This window comes from Neopsephotus bourkii, unplaced genomic scaffold, assembly GCF_033783945.1.
Source record: "Neopsephotus bourkii isolate Nb327-2 ecotype Australia unplaced genomic scaffold, CSIRO-AGI_Nbou_v1 NB_869, whole genome shotgun sequence".
Taxonomy (NCBI): Eukaryota; Metazoa; Chordata; class Aves; order Psittaciformes; family Psittacidae; genus Neopsephotus; species Neopsephotus bourkii.
In genome coordinates, this window is record NW_026901364.1 from 126,086 (window position 1) to 153,703 (window position 27,618).

Sequence of the window (27,618 nt, forward strand, 5' to 3'; positions counted from 1 at the left end):
ACACTTACTACCAAACAAACTTATTGTATCATAAATGCAATCTATTACAACAATAACAAAAATATAATCCTTTTAACATTTTACTTGAGATTTTTTCTGCCAGCTAGGAATTTCAGTTACGAGCTTCATTGTTCCAAGGACAGACCAGTCTTTGCCAGACACTTACCCTCTGACGGCATGAATAAGTCTCAGTGATGGATAGGCAGTTTGCACTTTCAATTTATTTTTAAGGATTAATGCATTAACCCACTCCACGTGCTTCTCTCCACCCTTGACCATGAAAGCAGGAATCCAGAGGACACTCTCATTCAGCATGGATAGTCTATGCACAAATTTTTCTCTGTCACTCTCATTTCGAAAGCCTCCAAATGCTCTTTGTACAACTGATGGGTTCATGGTGATAAAATCAGATTTAGTTCCCACATCAGCAGCAAACTCCACCACAGGAGCTAGATTGCACCTGAAGAAGAAGAAATTAATGGAAAAATGAAAATAAGTATGAAACATTAACTCAGAAAAAAAGCATGCATGAAAGCAAAGCTGAAAATGAACATGCAAGCCCATTTCAATTCAGCATGAGAAAAAAATACCAGTGATTCTTTCCACCATTATATCAGCTTTTTATCCGATTTAGATACTTATTCAACACACTTTTTTTAAAGCACTCAATGTACATAATGCTGTGAGAAAAGAAAAAAAGAAAAAAAAAGTTCTTTGTACATTTGAAAACCACGTTGTCACGCTTTCAAATGCATTAACAGCTTGAGTAGCACTTATGTATAAGAGCATATTTTCCAACACCCGATACCTTTCCTGTAGGTTTGTTTGTTGTCATGTTACCAACAGCTCAAACTCTTAAAGGAAGCTGAGACAGCCAGTTAAGGTCTAATTTATATAGGCTAATCATTGCCCTTTTTCTGTTTTTAAAATACAGTATTTAAATATGATTTTCAAATGAACTTTATCCCATGTTAAATGAATGTTCAGTGTTTTGGTGTCTAGTTTTATCACTCCAGCTGATTGGATGTTTCAAAATTTCTTCTTTCCATTTAATTTAGAAATTATTTTTTGGAAAATAATATTTCCATTTTTCCTCAATGTCTCATTTTCAAATCTTGTTTAGTTTTGAAGTAGCTTTATGCTCCTTTCTAAACTTGAGAAAGAGACCTCATTAGGCCTTTGTTCAGCAGGTTTTTACTTCAGTTGTATAAATACATATATATGTATTCACACAGAGGCAGTATTCTCCATCGGCAGCACTGGATATAGGTGACAAAATGCAATTAAGAAATTAACTGTGATTTCAGTGACTGGTGTGATCCAAGTGAAACTAGTCACCTCCAAAACATCCTCAGTGAAACAGCCTGTAGATGGTATGCCCCAAATAAGTAACCTGATAGGTACTTTTACAATTTAACAAACTGTTCTGTTGAGGTGAAGGATTTTAAGAAGCAGTGTCAAAAGTAGGTCCTTCAAAACATTTGCTGATTATTATATTCCTTATATAAGTAGTATTCTATCAGTTCTAACGCCTGCTTACCTTGAATGTCATTACTGCCTAATCAGTAGTATACTTAATATGAAATACTGCACCACTTCAGTAAGTAATAAGCAATTCAAATGTGCTCAGTAACAATGGGTTTTCCTATGAATAGTTATTTAGTGTATCAGTCATATTTTTCAAACCTTACTGTCTCAAAATAGATACCTGACTATAATATTAGACGTAGGCAAGGCATTTTGCTTTCCAAATGCTAAGCACCTCTTAACCTTTGATTTTTTAAAAAAATATCAGTTATATAAATTTGAATTAGCAGCAGTGCTGAAGTTTGAAATAATGTAATAAATAAATCTGCTTTTGAAAGGCTGTTTCCAAAGAACTAGCTGCCGTTAGCAGCACACTAAGACTGTTTAGTAGAACATGAATGCAAGACAAGCTCTACACAAGTTTTTAGCTCTTTAAAGAAAATAAACATTACTAAATTAGTTGTAGTTCACCAAGTTATAAAAATATTACCCTCATTAAGCCCCTTCTCATTTTCTTAGTGATTACTTCCTTCAAGGAAGGATTTTACTGCTCATTAAATGAGAATTGTATTTACTCCATAGTTATCCACAAAGTCAGAAAATATAAAACACCTGCTAAACTCCATTAATTAAAATCAGCACATTCTTCAGCAGGGATTAAATGCAGCAGCTAGGTCAGAAGTGTTTCCATGTGAGTTCAAGAGTTTATGTGCTCGTGATGAACTGTAACATCCTAAACTGCTAGTACCAAGTAATTTATATTTACGGATGAGTTCAGGAAAATGTTATAGATAGGTATCATAAAATCACAGAATAATTTCAGTTAGAAGGGACCTTCAAAGGTCATCAACTCCCTGCAATGTGAAGGGACACCTTCCACTACTAGAATAGATTGGTCAGGTCCAACCTCACCTTGAATGTTTCAAGGGATGGAGCATCTACCACCTCTCAAGGCAACATGTTTATTTTGCCACTCTCACAGTAAAAAACGCCCACCTTACATAAAGCCTGAATCTCCCCTCTTTTAGTTTGAAACCATTACCACTTGTCCTATCACAACAGGCCCAGCTAAAAAGTTTGTCCCCAGCTTTATTATATATTTTAGGGCTAATAAAACTAGCTACTGTGTATTTCTATATAGTCTTGAGTACTATATGTAAATATGTAAATATTTTTTGTTACCTCAGAGATTTTTACCTTAACCTCTAATGCATTTTTATGCTATGCCACAGTTTCATGCAGTTGTTGGATTTTTTATGTTTGCTAGCAGACATCAATGATCTCCTGTCAAATCTCAGGACCCTTTCAGGAAAGCATCGGAGATACACATAAACACATACTTATTTTAAGTCAAACTAAAAAGCCTGTTAACTGAACAACTTTGAAATAAGCACTGCAATACCCTTAGCTTGCATCATTCCTTAATTCTAGCTTTTCTGTAGTAATGCACAGAACACCGAAGGGATTGACAAGTAATGATGAGGAGCTTGCACCACAAACTTTACCTTTATGTGCCTAGGAATTTATACATAACAAATGAAACCTTTGTTGGGTTTTATTTGTTTTTTTTTTTTTTTTTGAAGGGGGCAATAATATGTAAGGTACCTCAAATTAATGCTGCAGTTCCTGTTCTTCCCATGACACCAGCCCAGACCATATCCAAACCTCAGAGCAACCTACTATCAAGCAGCAATTATACAATTTAGGTAATGAGAAGTTTACAGGGCCACCTAATTTACATAGTATTTGTGTATAATCATGATACTGAAAGGTAAATATATGTAAAAAACATTCACAGTAAAAAATGCAAAAAACAAGCTTTCAGTGTGATAGCAGAGGATTTTCAGTAAGAACATGCACTGCAATGCTATCATTAAGAAGAGATCTGAGATAAAAGCCAAACATCACTATCTGTCTGAAGCATCACATGGTTTTTGGGTATCTGTAGAATAACTGAGATCCTAAGATATACAGACTTAGTGATTGATATTCTGCTTCTTCCGCATCTCTCTGTTGCATACACTGATTACACTGGGATATATTAAGAAAAATTTGGGAGAAAATAACCAAACTGCCAGTGGTTGGAGTTGCATCCCATAAGAAAAGACTGAAGAATGGAGTAAGTGCTACTATATCACACACCAAAGTAATCAGCCCTGGGTTTGCTGTGACACTTTTATGGCCCAAACGCATATCCATAACATGTTTTTATATACCAGAGCTTAACAAAGAAAATAATAACAAAATCATATCCACAAAAATAAGCTCAAATGATGTCAGTTATTCCAGAGAGATTCTCAGTTGAACTAGCTTGGTTATTAATAAAACTAATAAATTCCATCTATATGCATGCAAATGTCCAATACATAATATTCATGGACCATATACCAATTTTTTCATGTCAATTTTAAATAAAACTCATGAAAATTTGTTTGAGTTAAAGTGATAACTATTTCCATTTTATTTGACATTGAGAACATATTCTTCATACAATAATAATACAAGAACTGGGCATGAATCTGTACACTTGTTAATCTTTTCACAATCTGTGCACTTGAGGTTTATTGGTTGAAATAAATATTGAGAAACCACTCTAAAGCCCAAGCTGCACAAAACTGCTGCAGAAACATGCCTTGTTTCATTATCTCCTCCTTGTCCAAAGCTGAAAATATCCATCACACAATACTAATCACATACACTCTGAGAAGCCAAAAAATTAAAATTAGATTGCTGCTGGAGAACATAATATTAAACTTTTCTGAAACATATGGCATTACTTAAACTATTACCGATAACACACACTTTCTTGAATAGTCTGCAAGCTTTTATATTCAGGTTAATATCTAGATTCCTGTAAGAATCAAAATTGCAACCTTGAATTCAAAGATTCTTGACATCTTAAGAACAAATTGAACCCAGTTCTTCAAATAAAGGTGTGCAGCAGCAAAGCACTGTACTAACTTTCACACACATCTACCCCTAAAAAGGGAGATTTACAAAAAAAAAACAGGCACAACCCTCCAATTTTCTCCTGCTGAATCTAACAATTAGTAAAATGTATGGACTCTCACATGTTCTGTATACTTGTTTGGCTCCTGATAAAACTACAGTTGTTTCTTAAGCCTTCTAAACCTCTGTCCTTACATCTTCACCCGCATCACCTACTTAAGAATCAACTTCCCTTTAAAGAAAAGGAAGGTGCACCAAAGCTGGAATTATAAATTCTCACAGAAGGTACCCATTACTGTGGTCTACCAGCAGAAGTAGCACCAAGTGCTACCTAGTAACTGAGGAAAAGATTGACTTTGTAAGAAGACATCTCTGTATCAGCTTCTACTCCGCAGTGGGCTGCCTGGAGTAGCGGTCATGCAAGGACCCTTCCAGCAGCTGAAGAAGGGGTGAGGTGAAGCCAAAAAGGGAAAATGTAGCCACAAGAAGTCAGGCTTTCTCCAAGGTTCTCCTGAGGTGGAAGCCACCCATGTCTAACTTGACAGGAAACACCAAAGAGCTACACTGGTGCTCCCCTTTTCTCAGGCACCTTAATGGCTGTGCAAGAGCTTCTGAAGACAATGGCTTTCTTCTGCTTTCATTTAATATTTCAGTGTAGTGTAATAATTTGTAGGAATAGAGCTGCCACAGTTGAGAGCTGAAAAAGGTGTAATGATATACTGAAATGTTATTTTGAAGGAAAGAATCGTGCTTTAAAATAAGTCTGTTAAGGCAACTTTGCTTTCGAGGTATATGCAGGCTCCACTGGCACAATGCTTATGATCCAAGCAATGCATATTTAAATACTTGGACATAAAAGCTGAAACAAGTTACAGAAACAGAAGAAAAGTTCCAGAATATAAGTACATTAATACCCTAAATCTTTTAACACTGACAAATTTATGACTGGATTTCCCTATCAGCTAAAGGCACAATAGAGAAAGAAGCTACTACCACTCTTTGCTCATGTATTACTATTAGTAGAGAAATTTAAATTGTTCCCTTTAAATGAGCAACCATGGCTCCATGATATGGCTAGAAGATCTGACTTTTCTGCTTCCTGAACAGATACCCTGTCTTCTGCTCATATCACAATTACTTTCCCGCAAAACCAAGACATCAAAGAGGAAGTCAGATTATCTTCCTCTTTGCACAGGATAAACCAACAAATTTATTTATTAACATGGGGAGAGAAAACAGTGGCACATGGATGTCTGAAGAACAATTGCACTGTTTTACTTGTAAAATTTGCTGGCAGAATTGTATGTTGGCTTCCAGGCATACTTACTGACTCTAGTTTAGGTGCCTATTTTTAAACATTATTCATAATAGGTGTCTTCTAATTATCCAGCATCTCTACTTGATCAATGTTCTTTGAGAGACATTGTTATATAGAAGGCACTGAATAGGCATGAATGTATAAAAGTAGATAGACAGTTACCAGAACTTTGGGTTAGTTTCAAAGACATTGACAGGTACAATCAAACAAATTACTTTAAGTACTGGGTAGTGACAATCTTTTTTACCCTTAATAAAGAATATATTTAGTGTATCAGTCATTGCTAACATCTTCATACCACCTTTACAGGAGCATTAAGATTCAGGATATTGAGTCTATTGTACTGTAATGCACATACTGCTGGATGCCTGTTGTGCTCTCTTCACTTTCTCAGATGTTCTCTATCAGTTTCCTCATTAAATTAATGGTATTGTTGGTGTTAGAACTAACATTATCACTAATGCTTCAAGAAACAAATATCTCAAAACCACACTCTTTTTTTTTCAGAACTCAAAAAGAACATACAGTACTATTAAAATCAACTGTATGATATATTTAACAAAAACAGTATGACACACTTGTCACAGCATATAGGCATAATGCATTCGGCACCAGGAGATTCTACACAGATGTTGCTCACCTAGCTGCATGATGTACATACAGAAACTGCTTTTCAGAACAGCATCAGGTGGTGAGTAGAATAAGTGCATTTTACTTATAGAGAAATCAGCTGAAAGCAAAAAGGGTAACAGAGTATCACGGTACATTTTGATACCATAATCCTAACATCATACAGTTTAACCTATGAGACAATCTGTGAACTTCTAAAATGTTTTAACTTTGATTTGTAAATCGAAAACTTTCACTGTATTAAAATTCTGTATGGGCCACAGTGTCAAGAACTCTATTCCTTATCTGACCAAGTTTATTATCCACAGTATCATCGGCCTAGTTATACTGATCATTTCACTAGTCACACCCCATATGAGATGTTCCTCCAGTCTAAATAACTGAGCAGCAACAAAAACTTCCGAATGCTCTTATTAAGCTTCACCATTCTTTTATTCATACACTAATCTTTAAGAATATCTTCACATGGCTTGAATTACTTAAAATCCCCTATCAGATATCATCACCTAGCTTCACGGCTAGTTAAAATATAAGAAAGAGCATGGAGATTACTTCAAAGAAATTCAGCACACGACTTAAGTAAAAACATGTTGCTTGCCTTTTGAAAGAAAATTTTTGCCTGGAAAACCTAGTATCTAAATTTTTCTGTAGTCCTGTTAAATGAATCACATTTAATCTCTGAAAGGGTATAAACCATGTCATAGGCTAAATGTGGTTTAAAAATGTGGTATGCATTTTGGGATTTCTTCTGCAGTAAGGATGCTCATTTTAAAGACTAGTGGTACAAGCAAAACAAGTAAGGAAAATGAAAAAGTGGTGTGTAACTGTTTCAGTTGCCATTTGCTAGTACACTTTTCAAATAAAATGCAACTTTTATGAGTACATTCTGTTTTGATTCATGTACTGAAAACCTATTATTTTTCTTTTCCATAGCCTTTTGATATTTTTTTTTGCCACCATCCTCCTTCAACATGAGAAAAGGAAAAGCAAATTACTTGCAATGACAACTATTTCTATACTGTTTTCTGTCACTGCCCCTGTTTTCTGCTCTTTCACACTTCCTCATACCAAACTAATTAAACCTTCTGCTTCAAAAGCAAAAGAACCCATCTTTTGGCCACCTTTCTCTATATAAATATAATGCCAGGCTGTCAAATTAGGCCAGGTATTCCTCTTTATTTCCTACTAATATGTGAAGTCCAAAGGTATTCTATTGTGTGTGTTTGAAGAATGAATTAACAAATGAAGTGTAACATTTTTTCCCAAACTGCAGGGATATATTTTTAGAGCAATGTGAAAGGATTTAGATGTGTGACTTCCAATTACCTTAATGGCAGCCATCTGCTTCAACGTCAATACATCACGCTGAAATTTTACCCCATGCTGCACATAAGTAATGTAGTAATGTAGTAATTTACAATAGGCCATCTTTATCAGTCATGAGCTAAGAGTGAGTATTTTCCAAAGATAAAACATTTTGCGTTTGTTCTACCAAGGCCTCCATAAGAATATTATTTATTTTGTCTGGAATAAAACCAACAAACAGCAAAAATACCTCTCTCCTCTGCCGCCTGTTTTATTTTCACTGTAAAAATAGTCCTCTTGCCAACAATATGAGCACGTATTTAAATGAGCAGAATCACACAGTAAAGGATACCATTTCAGATTAGTTTCAAATACTGCCTGAAACCTGAAATTAAAACACTTCTCCCAGCTTTTCGTCAATAAACATAGCAGGCTGTACCTTCAACAGCAGATGAAAACTCACCTTATTATAAAGTCATGGCTATCAATCTCTTTTCCACATCCACTATCCAGAAGGATACCAGAATTCCCAACAACTGCACAGGTTTTAAATCGGCGATTCTTCATTGGGGAAACTTCAGGGAGAAGGCTGTGCAAATCTTGAGAAATGTTAAGGGTGCGACGTCTGTCCAGTACATAATGGATTACATCTCCTGGCTTGAAACTGCTTTTGACCACTGATACATCTCTTTCAGCATCCAAGAATTGAAGAATGTTCTTTCTGGGTTGATAGAAAAATGCAGAGATAAAACACAGCACTCTCTGCTCATGTGGAGTCTAGCTATTAAGTAATACTATTAAGTAATACAGACTGTAAAGTGCATACAAGGTAAAGCAGAGGGCACAAGAGTGTCAGACAGACTAAGGAGTAATGTCCCATGCTCTAAGATGGAGTTAGAGCAAAGTTGTTAGGACAGAGCTGAAATCTTTGTTACACTATGACATATAAATACTACAGTGATAGAGCTTAATGACCTTCTGTAAAGGCACTGAGAGACCAAGGAAAGACAATTTTGGAAATTGGAAGGCATACTATTCTTTGAGTATTCTGCAAAACTTTGGAATAAACACATATTTGAAATAAAATCAGAAACATAGTTAAATATATGAGGTATTCATGATTTAAGAAATAAATGCTTCACTACCATCTCCTCTCTCAAAAATTAGCTTGGTTTAGGAATACCCATTTTTTCTTATAGATTCTTATTTTACCATAAGAAAACATATTCAGTTTAGTGTAAACTTGATCCTAATTAACTGAAGTTCAGCCAGAGTTATCCTAATTAACTTGAAATACGAACACGACAGTCTTTTGTATCAATTTAAGCAAAATTACCTTAAAAACATGCTGCAAATTAAACTACTGCAGCTCAAGGTCTAGTCAAGCTGTTCGCTGAACTCATAGAAACACGAACTCCATCACTGCTTTAATGATCAGGTTAGACCATCTTTTATCTTTCTTCTCTGCAATTAATTAACTATTAGTTGGGTTCAGACAAGATGAAGGTTTAACAGGCTACCATGGGTCAAGAGAACTACAGTAATGAAACAGTTGTATACTATCAGTACACAGCAAGTAACAGATGAAGAATGTCTGCTTAAATGTCAGCTGAAAAAGTTACAGTAATTGTATGTGCTGGGGAGGGGGGGGGGCATGGGTCTAAAAAACCACACACGCTAAATTGAAAAAAGACACTTTTAATGACTGCAACTATATAATGACTGATACTTGCACTGGTCATGTTGAGCAGTTTTCAGGACACACTTATCCTTCCTGTAAAAAGCTGAAAAGGAATACAGGGTCAGAGCTGCAGGAGCCACACTGCTAGCTCAGGGCTGCAAATAAGCTAAACCTTACAGGCTGGTGTTAATCCCTGATCTGTAAAGCATGCTTGTTTGTGAAGACAGATGAAGATCACATGTGAACTGAAGGACATACTGAAGCAGAATACACTTAAGGAAGAGATAGGGAGTGCTGATCTGGGGCAGAGTTCACTACATGTTAATTCAAATAGAAACTTCTGCCTCTGCAACTCTAACAAGACAAGCAGAAAAACAAGAACTTTGTATTTTCCACAGCTGTCAGCAGGTGAGGTGAATTTAGAACAGACATTTGGTTGAGTAAGAGAATGCTATTTTTACGTAATAAGCTTCTAGAGCAGAACTTCCTTAGAGGAGATCAAAACAGGAAAAGATAGAGATGTCACTAGCAGTTGCAGCACTGACTTAGAGACATAAAGGAAATAATCCCTCACAAGTAAAAAATTGATGAACTATCAGAACACTGCCCTCATCAACCAACTCTTGTATCATTGCCTCAAGAGGAAAGTATATGTCTGAACCTTGCAACCAGTGATACAAAATACTTACCCTGAAACTGATCTTTTAAGCCACAGAGGAAGTGAAACGTGATAAAAATATTTTTTCAAGTGTTTCCTCTTGTTTATCAAACTTTGACAAAAAAAAAAAAAAAAAAAAGAGCAAAAGAAAGAAGAGACTGTCTGGGCCTATCTGTTACATCTGTCATGTATGAATGAAGCCGCTTCAGACCAAAGACAGCTTGTGCTGAAGCATATGATGGACTCAGAATAATGGAGAAGGATAAACAGTCTTAAAATCCTGAGTGTCTAAAGCTTTTGGTAATACCAGGCAAAAGGAAGACGAAGACTTCACTTCAGCCTGTAAGTTGAAAGACTCTCTATGGGTTTCTGTTAAGCTTCATTTTGTGGATAATCTGCAACAGATACAGAAATTAATACAAAATGGGAAAGAGCAAGAAAAAAGGAACTGGCCAATCTAGAAGTATTACAAATTACTAAAATGATTCATTACCTAAGAACAGAGCTACAAGAGCTGTGACAGTAAAGGACAAGATGAAGGCATCAAAAGTTATTAATAGCATCAGCTGAATATCCAGACTCACTTCACATGCATTCTGACATGATAAGGGGTGACCACAAATGAGACTCAAAAAGCCAGAGAAACCATGAAATGGCACAGAATCCTTGAGCTCTGCATAAAAAAAAGTCACATGTGATCACCAGAAGATTAATAATCTGAAGTACGCATTCCTGATACCCAGAATGAATAGTCCTAATAGTTTCTGTTAGTAAACAAATAGAATCATGGAATCATAGAATAGTTAGGGTTGGAAAGGACCTTAAGATCATCTAGTTCCAACCCCAGTGCCATGGCCAGGGACACCTCACACTAAACCATGCCACCCAAGGCTCTGTCCAACCTGGCCTTGAACACTGCCAGGAACGGAGCATTCACAACTTCCTTGGGCAACCCATTCCAGTGCCTCACCACCCTAACAGTAAATAGCAACATTTGTGCATGAATAGAGTATCTTGTGTATTATTTTAAAACATAAGAGGAAGGCAGTGTAGTTATGCAAACACTGCCAAGAAAATAAAAGTGCCTTGGCTTCCACTATTAATTTGGTTACTTACAGTAAAAGCTTAATTATCTATGTGCTCACATATGCTCATATAAGTCCTCTTAAGGGTTTCTAGTGGATCTGAATTAATTAGACACTTATTTAACAGAGCTGAAATTTCCAGATGTCTAAGGAACTTATTTTTCAACAAAATACTGAGATGAGCAAAAGTCACTAAATCTTAGTATCTTCTCATTTGTTTTCTTACTTAAAGTTGTCAGTAGCGCATTCAATTAAATGTACGCACAGGTATTACAGTACACATAAGAATCCTTGTATAGGAGATGCAAAATAATGCTGACATGAAAATATTTTAATTGATTAATTTGACTGTATCCAGATAACTTTTAATACTGAAAAAATATACGATTAACAATGCAGACTTCCATGTTGTTAAGTTCCTCTGTAGTACTGACTCATCTGTATCATGGGGATAGTAGTACTTCCCATTTTCATTTAAGTGCTGAGACAAAAAAAAATACCAAGGGATATGACAAAAACTGAAAGTACATACATGAGTGTCTCAGTCAGTCTCAATGCTGGTTAATAATAAGTACTTGTTTAAAACTCTGTTCTGTCCCACAAATAACATTGGAAATAGCACAACAAGGTTACTCTGATTAAACAGACCTGACAAAATAATTTAAAATAAGTCCTAACCCACATCCAGCTGCATATAAAATTAGAAAGTAAGCTGTGTTAGGAGAAAAAAACAGGATGATTTTTAATAAATCCTGAAGCAGAGATGTTCTGCAACCTTAAGCTAAAATGTGTAAAGATGTTTTCTTTGAATTGGTCTTCAAGCTTTGTTTTGATAAATAAAACTGTAGTAAGGGTGTTGCCTGAACCCACTGTGGGCAGGAGAGGCAGATGTGGCTCCCCCAAGCAGATGTGTGCAACATGTTTATGTCACTCACAGAAACATGGTGTCACTACCTGTGGTTGACCTAAGGTTCTGCTTTTGTAAACAGAAACAGATGTTCATAATATTTAAATACCAACTACAACTCCCAGTTGTCTGATAAAGTACATGTAAAAGCATTGAAAATGCTCTGAAAGCTTTCCAAATGCTGCAAATATGTATTGCTTTGGGGTAACATGGTGACATTCTTCTGTTTATGTGCATTTTTGTTGTTTTATTTTGTACTGTAGTCTTTGACCTATACAACTATTATATAAGGATAAACTCTCCCTCACCTGCCTCAAGTGTGTGGATTAAGGAAAGAAACTAATCGCTTAAATATTTAACATTACAAGTAAATGTATTATTTTTATACACTGTCAAGAACACTGAAATATGACCTTCAACACTTTCCCTGGGAAAATCATTTCTTTTGAACAAGACAATGCCACACATCCTCGCTGCTGGGGTATCTGGACTTGTCTGGACCCCAACCATGACAGGACACCCCTGAAGTACATCCACAGTACCCAGGAAGCTGGGCTAGCTCTCAAGCAACCACATTATGGAAACAGAGAAGGACTAAGTGATTACCCAGTCCACACTCTGCCCCCACTGAGTATGTGCCTTTATCTATATACACAGGCCAGGTTGGAAGGGGCTTTGAGCAACCTGGTATAGCGGAAGGTGTCCCTGCCCATGGCAGGGGGTTGGAACTGAATGAGCTTTAAGGTCCCTTCCAACCCAAACCATTCTATGATTCTATAATTCTGTAACGTATCAGCCCCAGTCTATGCCTATCTAATATACTCCTAACAACCTCCTGTGGTGGGGACTCAGCAAACTCCGCATGAAGTCTATGTCAATGCTTTCCTAGCCTTACCAGCAGCACAATACTGCTCATGCTAGCTCTGGTCTTTCCCACAGCAAATGAAGACTGTTCTTGTGCCTTACACCTTGCCTTTGGAGGACAGACTATTCCTTACTCTTGGCAGTACCCTTCTTTTACTTGACGCTAAGAAGCCATCCATTTTTCATTTTTTTCTTTACTGGACAAGTCACGTGTTGTAGATCTCTACCACTCGTTGCTCTCCTGCAGACTTCCTTTGAGTGATTCACATAGGTCTTTAAGCAATTTGACTTTTTAACCCTAGCAAGTCTAGCCACTGCTTTGCACTCCCCATCTGGAAGCTCTCACCCTTTGAAATCACCAAGAACTACAAGCTAGGTAAAGCATACCTTTAACCAGCTGAATCAATTTAATTAAAAAAAAAAAACAAGCAGAAGAACAAATTGTGTGGTAACACAAGGTCACATTGTGCCCTTGAAGACAGCTTGCTTTAATCTGACTGAAAATGAGTTTTAAGAATATCCCTTCAAGGGAAGCAGCATTTAGAATCATAAAATAGTTTGGGTTCGAAGGGGACTTAAAAGGTAATCTAGTCCAAACGCCATTTTGGATTAGTTAAAAAAAATGCCTAACTTCAGCTAACTGTGGAAAAGTTCCTGGCATTCCCTAGCCCATGGAGGACCCCACAAACGTAAGTTCCCATTCTAGCCCTCTTCATGCCCTTTAGGGGACCCCATTCTCCCTTGACCAGAAAGGTCACTAGCTGAAGCAACTACTAGCACAAATCTTCAGTGGGGATGCAAAATGGAAAGAAGGCTTTAAAAAAGAGCATGACTCAACTACTGCTTACCATATTGTCGTGGTTTAAACCCAGCCAGACAGCTCATTCACTCACTCCCCCCCTTCTTGCCCTCCCCCTACTCCTGGAGGGATGGAGAGGAGAATCGAAAAGCATGCAGTTCCCACGGGTTGAGATAAGAACAGTTTAGTAACTAAGGTATAAACCAAATCACTACTGCTACCACCAATAACAATAATAATGATAAAGGAAATAAGAAGGCAAGAGAATACAACACCCCAGCACCAGCCGACCGATAACTCTCCCCCCCCCCAGCCCGACCAAGCACCGAGCGATACCTCCTCCAACGCCACAGTCTTAGCCCTTCTGGGTAACTCCCAGTTACATCCAGGGCATGACGTGCTGTGGTATGGAATACCTCTTTGGTCAGTTTGGGTCAGGTGTCCTGTCTCTACTCCCTCCCGGCCTCCCCTCCTCCCTGGCAGAGCATGAGGCTCACAAAGTCCTTGGTCAGACCAAAACATCAGTGTTATCAGCTCTGCTCCCAGGCCAAAAGTCAAAACACAGCACTGCACCGGCTACCAAGAAGGAGAAAAAATGACTGCTACTGCTGAATGCAGGACACATATGAAGGCCAGCCATATGTCACCTTTTCATGAAATTAAGCAATTTAGAGTCAAAAGAAAGGTGTCAAAAGTGTTAATTACTCCAATTTGCAGTGAACACTGACCTTTCAGTTGAGGAAAGGGCCTAAAGAGGCAAAAAACCCTTAAGGTTTACTGTAACTAACAATAAGAAAGGCCCAGTCTGCATGTCTTAAAGACAAAGAAGCCCTGAAGGAAACAATGCAAGTGGCCCCAAAGTGTTGTTTCAAAAGCTTCACAGCAATTGTACTGCTCCAATGCCACTTCAGTATTTACTGCTTACACTTCAGGGAGTTATCATAGCTGGTTTATATTAACTTGAAAGATAAACAGTGATAATAATCTGAACCTTTCTAAGGAGGAAGTTGCACTTCTTTTCTGATGCTGTTAACATCTCAGGAGTTTTCACCCTTTTCTGACAGGAAATTTCCACTCGAGTTCTCCGTGACACTGCAAAGTGATTAAATGCATCCTCAACATTTTTTTCTTTCCTTTTCTTTTTTTTCCCCTTTCCCTGCAATTCAAAACCTTCATCTGCTTCTTCCAACATAAATGCCCACATCAAATAAAAAATAAGGCGAAGAAGAAAGTCACATACTGAAACATCACAGATGTGCTGGCATCAGTCCTGTGTGAAACACCTCCTCAGACATGTTTGTAATATCTCAGCCAAATGTCTCCTTTCTGAGAGTATGGCCTTCAATACAACTGAAATGTCCTGATTTCCGTAACTGGAAAACCTTCACATTGCTACAGAAAGGACTTAAGACACAAAACCTTGCAGGTAGCAGATTCTCTCTCCTTTTCATGACTGAAATCCTTCAGACAGAAAGGAAGCCAAACAAGAAGTCTTGTGCCTTCCCTTAGGCACAGGCATTACTAATTTTTCTTTAAAGTTGTTGTGAAGCAGAATGTTTAGAAAAATTACAAGACAAATCATGACTGGCAAGGCAGCGAATTTGTTACAGTCTCAAGTAATTAATAATATCTATAATTTTCACATGAATCACAGAAATTCTAGCTCTTTCTTCTAAAGCCTGCTTAACATCCCTAAGAGCCTGCTGCCCTCTCAAAATCGCTGCTACACTCTGTAGGCTGACACTAATGGCTGCAAGGTCACAAAGAACATCTTGTGACCAATGAAAGCCTTTCATCCCCTCCAAGGAATCCTGATGAATTATAAATAGTTAGGGTTGAAAACGACCTTAAGATCATCTAGATCCAACTCTCCTGCCGTGAAGGAGCTTTTCCACTCATTGACTCCTACCAGAGCCTGGCCTCGTCAAGAATTCATAGGACTTTTGAGCTGATAGACTGGTTGCTAACCTGAACAAAAATACAGATGGCCAGAGATGATGCCCACGGTCAACAAAGCAAATAGCAAAGCCTAATATTCCAGCTGCCAGCCAAGGAAGTACAGACATAACAGTGATCAACAGTCCTTGCACAAAGCAGAACTATTAAATATCTTCTATGTTTTAAAATTGATAATGTGGGTGTCAAACTGACATAAGACTCAAAACCAGCTGCCATTTATGCAATTTATTATGAGTTTTATGAAATGTCATTATGCTGTACACTAATGGTTTCACAAATTACTTCTCCACTGCTAAGAACCACTACCTTGTTATATAATATTCAACAGGCACTAGGTTTTTCTTGTTTCACTCTTACTGTTATTTGCTGTTGTCAACCTTACACCACCAGAACATGACTGTTCACATTTACAGTTGCAATAATAGAGTATGAATCATCTTCACAGTCTACACAGTGCATGTAATGTACTTTGGAGAGCTGAACAGTTAGTTTAACCATGAGAACACTCTAAGAGATTGCTTGACACAATGGAAGTTAGTCCTGAAGATAAGTCTGTGAGTGTAAAAATATTTACGGCTAATATGCTTCTTACTGCTGCTACAAGGAGCAAAGGTGTGTAGCAAACTGCCTGTAAAAGTGAAAGAATGCATATCAATTAGTCAACATCAGAATGCAAAAATTATCACAGGGGACTGCTTTCTCAGAGAAAAGTATGCCAAACTTCCCTTCCTCACTGCTGAGTTCCATAACTGAGTATGCTATGCACGCTAGCAAAAAGGATTTCTGGAAAAAACAGTATTCTCTGGTAGCAGTGATTCATTTCATATAGCTCATGTAAAATTCTGGCCCTAAGTCACATAATCTAAAATCTTTTACTGGTTCAGTGAAAACGCCTGCTCTCTGCCCCAGTGTTCATGATGGTATAGCTATTTCATCTCAAAACAAGACTAGCAACGTGGACATCTAAATAACCTCAGCATTAAGCTTTCTACTGTACAGGAAAATCATTATGCTGATAAAGTGAAAACTTGACTGCTTAAACCACTGTACAAGATACATGTTTTATTTCATTGCTCTACAGAGACAAAAAAAAAAAACAAAACAACCTTCACCGTACAATTCTGAAAAAATACCACAAAATCACATCATTTGTTTGAGAACATGTTAGTGATTTATAAAACGAGAAAACTTTCCCCAATCCAACAATAAGGAAAAAAATAGTTTTGAAACTCATTATTTTAGTAGATTGAAATGATACACGTTGTAACAGGCTTAAAAAAATCTAAAGCATTCTCTACTGGTTTGCTTCTTTGTCTGAATGATGTATTTTGTTTCTGGAGCAGGTGAAAAATGAACAAAACCCAAGGTTCATTTTCTCTCAATTATAATCAAAAAGTAATTGCAATACTTTTACTTGTTTGATATTTGGCTTGAGTAGAATTATGAATTGTCATGATTCTGAAATATGACAACTTTTCAACAAAATGACTGAAAAGGGTTATCTGTCTCTACCTATAGTCACTCAACTGCTTCCAAATCAATTTACTTCACAAGTAAATTCACAGCATGCTATTTTCTTCTACTTGTCAGAACCATAACCTATGATCTGGAATTTCAGCAGTATTATTCTGAACTTACTCTGTATTTCTCCAACTTAAACTGGCAGTTAAGTGCATACAAATTTTGAATACTGTTACTGATATAGAAAATCTGCTTATCTTTCCTGGACTAACTTGGAGCAGAACATAGCCTTTATGGAACAGCCATACACTGGTCAAACAGGCTGCATCAGAAGGGACGGTCCTCGAAGAAACAACATTACTGAGCTGCATTTTAGGGCAACCACCAGGCCTTGACCAGTAGGAAACCCAGGTGTCTGGGGAGCAGCCATGTGCCTGATTTCTGCTAAAAATATATATTTTCTATTGTTTTTCACAGAATGTGATGTTCCTGGCTCTTCACACTGCCAACCCATGCTCCATAAATTTCTCTTACTGGCCATCTTCCCAAATAAGACAGGGAAAATATAATTACAATAAAAAACACTAGAGGCTGCTGCTTCTCAGGCCCCAAGGTGAGTAGACCCACTGTAACTACTAAGACACACCAGAACTCATGTTAACTCTGCTACTGTTCCTTCCCACCTCAACCTCTTTTCATCCTCTCAAAATTTAGAAAAAAACCTGCATAAGATATGGCCACTGTCAAGATGAGAACTTATGACTTGGGCCAGCCAGAGATAGGGTTGGATTTGCAGCACCTGATAACCTAGCTCTTGACTAGTTAAGATCCCTTTGTAGTTAAGGGAGAAAAATTGGCATGTTCAGGGTACTTCCGTCTGTTCTATTGCAGACCTTTAGGATGAGAGGAAATCATCTCCTGAAAGTGCCAGTTTCTCACCTCTGACTGTAAGAGTCTTCTAGAGAGTTCTAGAGAACTCAAATGTGACATGCATCATACAGACACTGACTGCAAGGTTCTGATTGACTTGGCCAGGTAAAAACATTTTATTTATTCTTATGAAGGATGGATTGACTTTGGAGTCTAATGTAGTTTATTTGCATTTAACACTGAACTCTGTATACAGTTATATAACATCTACCTGCAACCATAAATCAAACGACTGCTTTCCAGAACTCAGGAATTACAGGCATTATGAAAAGAATTACAGATAATATGTAATGCACTGCTTTTATCTAGAACACTCACCTTATTTCCATGACCAAAGAAGAATTGATTTTCCAGCCTTCTACAGCATGGTGGAAGATTGAGGAGCCACTCTTTCGGATTGTCTTATCAGAGCTATTGATCATTGATCTACTCAAGCTCAATTCACCATCTCTGCAATGCAATATAGAAAAGACAGAATTACATCAAGGCTAACTCAGGTTATAAGAAATTTATGTCACAAAAACCAGTGATACATACATTTATTCACAGAAAAAGAAAGACTTGTCTCTCTGTTTGCCAAAGCAAATAAACAATACCTGTGAGAAACGTATGGGACATCTGTAACTAATACTTGAATATGCAATTTAAGAGCTTATTTATATTTATAATGAAATAGGTGTAATAATAAATTCCAAATTGTGACGTTTGACCCAAACTTCACTATGTTTGTGAGTCATATTCTGAACTTCCATATTCCAGTACTAAACTAAGAATTAAGTGTTAACATTCAAGCCTTTGACCAGCAATTGTTCACGTTCTATAATGATGGCCTAATAGACTCCCTTTCCCTCCTATCAATACTAAGAGACTTTCATGCACAGAAATCTGGAGTTTAGAAGCATACAAACTACAAAATTTCATCAAGGCTTCCTGAAACTTTCGTATGCATACATCTAAGCAACCCCAGTTGTCTTACCCTCTTCATCAATCTTAACATAGTCATAAATTTTGGTAAGGTAAGCTTAAAAAAAAAAAAAAATACAGTAAGCTGTGGGTGATGATCACTGAACATGTGATAAGGTATCACAGTTTTAGCAGAGAAGGTAGAACAACATAAGCACAACTGAAGGTGTTAGGTCTAAAATCTGGTTTTAGCTCCATAGGTTTCTATTGCCTTCCATATTGTTCCCACTTGGATGCCAGAGCAACATTCAGCTGAGTTGAAACACAGCTGCTAATCATTCTACCACATGGAACACTTTGTATCAGTCACACAGAAATATATAATAACAGTAACATATAGAAATCTCTTTATCTGTTAAATATGCGTGCTCCAAAATACTGCCAATAACAGTAACTTCACTTAAGTTTGCATACAGTACTTTTGACCAGCCACTCAAACAGCAAAATGGAAAAGATGTGAGTCTGTAAGCTTTCTAGGGAATCACTGATCCTTGTTTCCCTGTGACTGTAAATTCTTAAAACAAGTGGATCCTTGCCCTTAGAAACAGCTACATTATTGTTGTGTATACATATATTTGCTAAATTATAAAGCAAACCAAATTCAAACTAACCTGAAATGAGGCATTAATTAAGCTAAGTTAACAAAACTGGTAACCTAGTCATTTGCAAAAATTGCTGTGATTACAAAAGCCCTGTAACTAATAAACTAATATTCTGCACCTCATCAAAAACAAGCCAGCATTACTTAGCAAAGCACTCCCTCCCTCACCCTCTTTACGCCAGCACTCTGAATATTGACATTGCGCAGACTCGTAGGTAAGACTGCCACCTACCTTACAACTTCAGGTAACCGTAGGTATAAGATCTGTATGTAAATTACATAAATCACTAACTTGAGGATATGGAAGGATGCTGCACAAGTCCCTGAATTCAAAAAACCAGAACGTAGGTAATGCTTTTTGCTATTTTAAAGTGTTTTTTTTTCTTAATAAAATTCAATAATGGTTGTAAATATATTTATTACTTATATTTTCCAGCATACAGTTTACACATCTAAAAGGAGATTAACAAAATACTTCCAGGCAAAATACTCAGTCTAGACGCACTACAGAGATGTCTCAATTTTATGCTGGGTTAAACAATATCCAGTAGGTACTTGAACAGTAATACAGTTGACAAAACTTGACAACACCTAAAGCACCTCAGCCTTTGAAATATGGTTGTCTCCCATATTCACAATTTAAATCTGCAGTGACCTACAGAATATGCAGTAAAGCCACATTAAATTCTGTGGTTAGGAAGTAAAAGGAGTTCCTAGGCACTTTGTGTTAAAGTTCTACAATGAACACAAATGAACACTTACATGATCCTTTCCCTTTTATTGGTACTGTTTTATTTAATTTTCACCTAAAATAATATTAAATAAACTAACAGATAAAAAACTAAATTTACTCCAGAAAATCTTTCATTGTGTAAAAAACTGTGAAATAAATTCGGGCTACTTTGCATCTTCTAGGATCACTGCAAATCCTTTCTGGTGTAAATGAAAGGCTGCCGAAGTGTGACAGCAACTTGTGGCTGACAAGTATCAACCTTCACTTCGAATTACATTGCCAGTGACCAATCAGACAAGTATAATAAGACCGTCTCTTCTCATATAGTTAATTAAACACAAACAACTGTTTTCAAGCATATTCCATATCAGCAGCAGATTACATGCATTCCACGCAGTAAGCATGTTTCACTACTTCCTTAAGTTTTAAAGGGACATTACTATCTTAGAAGGGCATGCTTTCACAATTAGTGTCCTAGCACACCTGCTACGAGAGCACAGTGCATACTTTGGAATTGGACATTGTCCATTCTTGAATGTCTGGGATTCACCTGGGATCAGTGTCACTAATAATAACCACCTCACACATTCACAGTTCTATGTTATTGGTACTTCTGGAAGTAAAAAAATCCCACAGAAAACTGACTTTGCTTGCTCATGTGGCCAGTCAAAAATAACCAAATGGCATGAGCCCTTCCCTCAGGAGAAAGGCAAGTGTGACATCTATAGAGGCAGCAGACACTACTAATGCACTTGGGGGTCTTTTTCCTACTTCACTCAGTAATGGATGGGATGAGAAGCTGGGAAAAGAAGCTATATTCCAGTATCTTTAGCCAAAGCACGAGACTACACAAGTCACCAAAGCAGAGATATCATCACTAAATGACCTGGCAGAAGTACATTACAGCTATGTTTCAAAGTGTTGTTAAGGATATACATATTTATGACTAAATACACTTATTTCTTTTAATATTAAATCATTAGTTCATTTTGGTGCCTTTTAGATCATGCAAAACAATGTATCGCAAACTCAAGAGGGCTTTTCTGTTTCTGCAAATATATATGGGTTCTACCTACTGACTAATTTCTGAATCATTTTAGTAGCTACCTCTAGTCTGACAAGAAGGAGTACGTATTAAGATATATGGGTATCTTTAATGCTGAATCTCCGTTACACTTATTTCCACGTGTATTTTTGCACACCTACAACCCCAAAACTTACGTACATCTCGTAAGCATGCTAATGCCAGAGCATCACGGCAGGAACTAGGCTTACAACCAGGCTAAGCAAGAGGGAGTTAGCAGCAAGTTCTGAACATCTTTTAACATCAAGGGAAGCAAACATCGCATCATTAACAATGCAGACCCACAGGCGAGGCCAGCCCCTGCTCTCTGCTCCCTGCTCCGGGGAGGTACCGGGGCCACTGCCGCACAGCTGTCCCCAGCTGTGCCCTGCTGCCCACACCCTGCTCCGGCAAGGGCTGGGGAAAAAAGATGCACTTTCTGCCTTTAATACTGGGAACCGCAGGGCACGAAGTAGGTTGTAACTGTCCCATGTTTCTTCAGGCCCGTACACACAACCTCCTTATGCCTACTCTCCAGATTAAGGCAAGGGTTTACACCAAGGCCGAATCTCCCCCCCAGAGTCTGCACAAGCGAAGTGTGAGCCTCTTCCCCGCGGGTGCTTGTTTTCACCAAGCCACCGTGGAATTTATGCATCCCTTCTGCGAAAACGAAAGAAAATTTCAGCCCTCCAACGGAAAACAGGTTCGGTTGCAAACACAGCATCTTCACAGGGCAGCTGCAAGTTGGGAGAAAACCGGGGAATACAGGCAAGAACGTGCAACACAGATAGCTGAGATGCAAGCAAAAACATGGAAAGGGACTTTTCGCCTTTTATTTTCAACCGAAGACAGGTAGGAGTGAAAATATGAACCAGGGTCTCGGAGACAGACCAAGAGTTTCCAGCGGAGGGGCCTCTGGAACTAAGGAGGGTGTCCCGCAAACATCCCCAAGGAGCACCTAAGTTAAGCACAGCTCCCAGGCAAACTTTAAGGACAGAGAGGCAGGAGCATCTGGAGCTGCCAGCGGTCACGCACGTCGGCGCGCTGTCCCCTAAAGGCTCCCAAAGCAGGAAACGAGGCACAACGCGCTCCGGCAGCAGTCACCGCTGCTCCGGCCGGTCCGGCCTTCGGCGAGCAGCCTCGGCCAAGTGGATTCAGCGGTTCTATTACGAGGGCTGGGGGGGGAGCAGCACCAGGCATGCCCCGCCCGTCCCCCTCACCTCCAGCCACTGGTCTCCGACACCTCAACTCGCTCGTAAGCCGTCCTGCAGTGGTACCCCGTGCCGCATAACACCCTCTCCCCACATGCCTTCCACCAGCGCTACCTGTAACCAGCCACCGCCGGGGGAACCTTAAGAGACGCCCGCGGGGCCACGGAGAGGACCTCAGACAGCGACACCGCCCCTCGGGGAGCCCTCCCAGCTCGGTGCCCCACAATTACCCGGCGAGAGGTGCCTCCTGACGCTCCTCGGTCCGCGCTATTTCTTTTGTCTTATAAAAGATGAGGAGGAGACTTATCGTGCAGACAGTCCACCTCTTCCTGACTGAACGCATGTCTTCTGCGAAACGCGTCGGTCCCCCTCCCCCTTTTCCTTTGTTTGTCAGGGTGTGCGGAAAAACAACTCCACACGCGGTACGGATCGCCGAAAACACAGTAATACTCCTTTTCTTCTTTTGTTGTTGTTGTTGTTGTTTTAAACTATTAAAGGAAATAAACCCCAAGGCGGACGCGGGAGCTTGGGGTTGCTCGGCAGCTAAGTTTGTCCGTCTTTCACCCTGCTCTCTCCTGATCAAGCAGCCGGGCTCTCACGCGGAGGCTCACCGTCTTCGGCCGGGGGCACGGGTGCGTCCTGCCGTTGTCAAGATGCGCTCCTCCCTCTCCCGCCGCCGCCGCCGCCGCCGCCGCCGCTGCTGCTGCTGCTGCCGCCCCGGCTCCGCTGCGGTCCCCTCGTGGCCGCGGCGCCGGCCCGGGGGCGACGCTAGCACCGCCCTTCCCGCGGCGGGGCGGTGGCGGCCCGGAGCGCGGCCAATGGGCGCCGCGCGGGGCGGGCACGCGGCTCTGGGCACCGGCAGGGGCCACGGGCGGTGCCTGGTCGGAGCTAAGAGAGGCCGGAGGTTGGAGGTCGCCTCCTGGTGAGTCCCCGCAGTGTTTGGGGAGAGGCCGCCTGGGGCACCTTGTACCGCCTCGTCTGCTGAGCGTCGGAAAGTTTGATCAGGGATCGGCTCTGCCGGTACCACTAAGGGAACGTCACGCTTCCTTTCCTGAGGAGGTTTAGGGTGTTGTTAATTATATATTTAGTTATTTATTCAGTCAGCCCTGATGGAGCTTGAATGTTGGGTGACGTTTTCCCAGCCCCGGCAGCTCACCCAGCCCCGACACCCAGCGGCAGAATGCGGCGCCCGGAGGAGGGAAAAGGCGGAAGAGGCCGCCTCTGGACGCACGCCCCGGGAGGTAAACTGCGCTCCCGGCCAAACTTGCCGCCCAGCCCTCGCTGGCCGTTCGGTTTACATGGTGTCAACATGACCATTGCTTTCCCACTTTTAGCACGGCTTCGCTGAAAAGCAGCAAGAAAGCCCCAAGGAAAACCAACCCCTTCACCCCCCCCCCCCCCCAAAAAAAAAAAAAAACCACGAAGCCCCAAAGCAAACAAAACCCTTTTAAACGTAGAATGCAACATAAAAAAGAAATAATGAGTTATATGCACTTTTCTTCGCCCTCCTTGAAGTCTCTGGGTTGTCCTGGACTGCCTTCATTTGATGTGACCTGCCCACAGCCCTTAAGTTTGCCTTTATAGAGCAGGCTTCAACACCAACATCACTCTCCCACAGGGATCCAGGAACAGTTTGTGACAAATCTGGTGTGACTCCTCTCCTAGTTTAAGAGCAGGAGCTCTTCTGTGTCAAGGAGACAGAATCTTCCCGGAGTCTGTTTAGTCTGATAAACTATCTGCAGCACTGTTTGGTTAACAGACATTTCACAGCATGATGCAAGCAGATTTGGAGATAAACATGGTTTTTGTCTCCTCAGAGAATATTCCCTCACAGGCATTAAAAGCGAAGAAAGGTTAGAGAAATCCTTGAGAAAGTCAGGGCTGCTAATAGGTGTTATGTTCTAAAAATCAGTTTTGTTTAATAGCAGACATTTAATTCAGCTTTAGTGGAATGGAATGGAAACTTGAAATTTTCCACACCAGCCAGATCAAGCTGTTTTCTGTGCTCTTCTCTGCTGTGACTTTGATAACCTAGTCTCAGGAAGTGAACTGTAAATAGCATCAGCAGCAAAAGGAGAAAATCACACTCTATCTGTGAGCATGAACTTCAAATTTCACTTGGTATAATTCATACCACATAGTCTTTTCTAGAAAATAAAAAAGGGTACTCAATGTAAAACCCTATTTAATACCATTGTAAAAACTGCATCACTCGTTCAGCTTAAAAGCCAGGATTCCATCTGTCTTGTTAGCCCTGATGAACATCTGTAGTGCTCTTTTTTTTATACATTATTTTTATATATTAGGTTGCTTTTATAATTAGGCTCATCAGCAACAGATAATTGAAAATTTATACAGCACATCCTAAATTCACCCATTTCAGTGGTGGTTTTACTCAATTCTATCCACAGGTACCAATAGCAGCTTACAATATTTGCTAGCCACAGCAGCTCTCAGTTTCATGCCAGGCCATGTGCACATTCAGAAAGTAGTGTGTCTTCAGCTTCTTCTTCCCTGCCTTCTTCTGTATTCCCCTTGAAGCTTAAAACCCATCTCCCCTCCTACTTTATATGGACTAATCCTCACTCCACACAAGGAATCCCTGCTTGCATCCAAGAGACTTGAGGACTGATGGTGACGGGTGTCATGAGGTGCCTTGTCCAGCAGTGCCCTTTTTCATCTGTGCTCAGTGCACTTGCAACCAGTCTGACTGAAAACTGATCTTTACCATCTGCAAAGACCAAAAAAGTTGACTCCAGATGACTCCATGTACAGGTAGCCACTGCAGCCTCATCCAGGCAAATAGACGCTTTCAGGGCTTTTTTTATGCCTGTGTGTTTGAAGTACCACCAGCAGTACCAGCATCTGCTTTATGATGCTCCCAGCACCCTGTCTAATATTGTAACTACAAGCTCTAAACAGTTAAAACTCCAAAACTTTTATTCAGTTATTAAAATGTAAAACTGTCAGTTTGCACTTGAATAAAATACAAACAAAAACACTTCTCCAACAGCACACATTAATAATCTGTGGCCATTTTCCTGAAAAATGAGGCCATTCCCATGCCTATCATTCTACTAGCATAAAAACATATTGCTGGGTCAAAAGAGGACTATGGGATCCTGAGAGGTAACCCCACACATCCCCTGTCACACGTCAGGATTTGGGATATCACTCAAGTACCTGACTCAGTGGTTTAAGCTCAGACGGTAACTCAGCACCACGCAGATGTTCACTCAGCCCCCTCTTTCCCTCTCCCTGGGCGGGTTTGGAAGGAGAATTGAAAGAATGTTAAAACCCATGGGTTGAGATAAGAACAGTTTAATAACTAAAATAAAGTAAAATATAGTAGAAAGAATACCAACAATAATTGTAATAATAACTATAGAGAATGGCGATTAAAAAAGAAAAAAAATCAGAAAACACAGGTGATGCATAATACAGTTGCTCACTGCTGAGCGATACCCAGCCTGACCCAAGAAGTGCTTGGTCCCTTCCAGGTAACTCCCCCCAGTTTACTTTCCGGGCATGTTCTGTGGCATGAATATCCCTTTGTCTAGTTAGGATCAGGTGTCCTGTCTCTGATCCCTCCTCACTGGCAGACCATCAGAGACTGAAAAGTCCTTGATCAGGGTAAGCATTACTTAGCAACAACTAAAAGCATTGGTGTGTTATTTGCATTGTTCTCAGACTAAAGCCAAAACACAGCACTGCACCAGCTACTAGGAAGAAAAATAACTCTCCCAGCTAAGCCAGGACAGTATCCACTCCTTATTCCATACCATTTACACCATTCAAAGGTCCCACAGTTTCCAATATACTATCACTTTTTCTGTGTCTATAGATACAGATAGATACAGATATAAATATAGATATAGATATATAGATATCTAAATACATACAGACAGATACCATTGCTGAGTTCATGGGCCATCTGTATAAAAGTTTGTCGAGTTATTCAGTCCATTACATTGGGCTTCGTCTGTCTTTCAAGGCAGGAGAGATGGTGTATGATGCTGAACTGTTGCCTGCTGACGCCAGTGCTGATTTTATCACCACTGCAGTTGTCAAGTTTCATCAAAGTTCATGCTTTTTTAGTATGATAATGCAAAAAAAGTTGGGATCAGTCAGTGGTGATCTGAGATCCCTGCTTCTGGGGACAGAACTGGGAGATTGCTGCTGCTGCTGCCGCTGCTACCTAACCTGTTCTTCAAGAGTTCTGCTGTTAGCAACTCCATCACCTGTTGTCTCAATTGATTTGATCCTGCAGTGATTCACTGTCTTCATCTTCTGTGCATCCTATTATTCTAAGCTCTGTGATTGTCTGTGTAGCAGGTTCCAAGAGTCACAGGAGTCACTTAAAAGTTGATACAGGGTAAATTCCAAACTTGTTTAGTGCTCTTCCAAATCAGTCCTGGTCCTCCCTGTTTCAAAAATAGCCTTACAGCAAGGAAGACTCATCTCATAGCATTTCTGACAAGGTTTCCCTCCTAGTCTTATTCTCTAGCTCTGTAATGTACTCAAGTACAGACACATGTAATATATAGGTATAGAGCATATATATATATAAAACATAATTGTCCTGGGTTTAGCAGTAGCAGTCATTTTTCTCTTTCTTGGTAGCTGGTGCAGTGATGTGTTTTGACTTTCGGGCTGGGAACAGAGCTCATAAAAATGATGTTTTGGTTTGGCCAAGGACTTTGGGGGCCTCATGCTCTGCCAGGGAGGAGGGAAGCCAGGAGGAAGCAGAGACAGGACACCTGACCCAAACTGACCAAAGAAGTATTCCATACCACAGCACGTCATGCCCTGGATATAACTGGGGGTTACCCGGAAGGGCTAGGTGGACTGCAGGGGTGAACTGCAGGGTTGGAGGAGGTAGCAGTAGGTGCTTGGTCGGGCTGCGGGGGCAAGTTATCGGTCGCCTGGTTATGGGGTATTGTATTCTCTTCCCTTGTTATTTCCTTTATCATT

The 27,618-nt window shown here is 39.7% G+C and overlaps 1 protein-coding gene across 1 annotated transcript in view; it reads right to left on the minus strand.

Moving 5' to 3' along the window:
* ST8SIA4 (ST8 alpha-N-acetyl-neuraminide alpha-2,8-sialyltransferase 4) overlaps positions 1-23,121 on the minus strand; it is a 54,101-nt gene extending 30,980 nt beyond the window's left edge. Inside the window, exons 1-4 of the mRNA XM_061356801.1 lie at positions 22,875-23,121; positions 18,392-18,523; positions 8,193-8,450; positions 167-460 (exon numbers count right to left, since the gene is read on the minus strand). Of these exons, the coding sequence (XP_061212785.1) occupies positions 167-460; positions 8,193-8,450; positions 18,392-18,523; positions 22,875-22,987 (797 nt within the window). The 5' untranslated portion in view covers positions 22,988-23,121. The remainder of the gene's footprint in view (positions 1-166; positions 461-8,192; positions 8,451-18,391; positions 18,524-22,874) is intronic.
* Between the last annotated feature and the right edge of the window lie 4,497 nt (positions 23,122-27,618).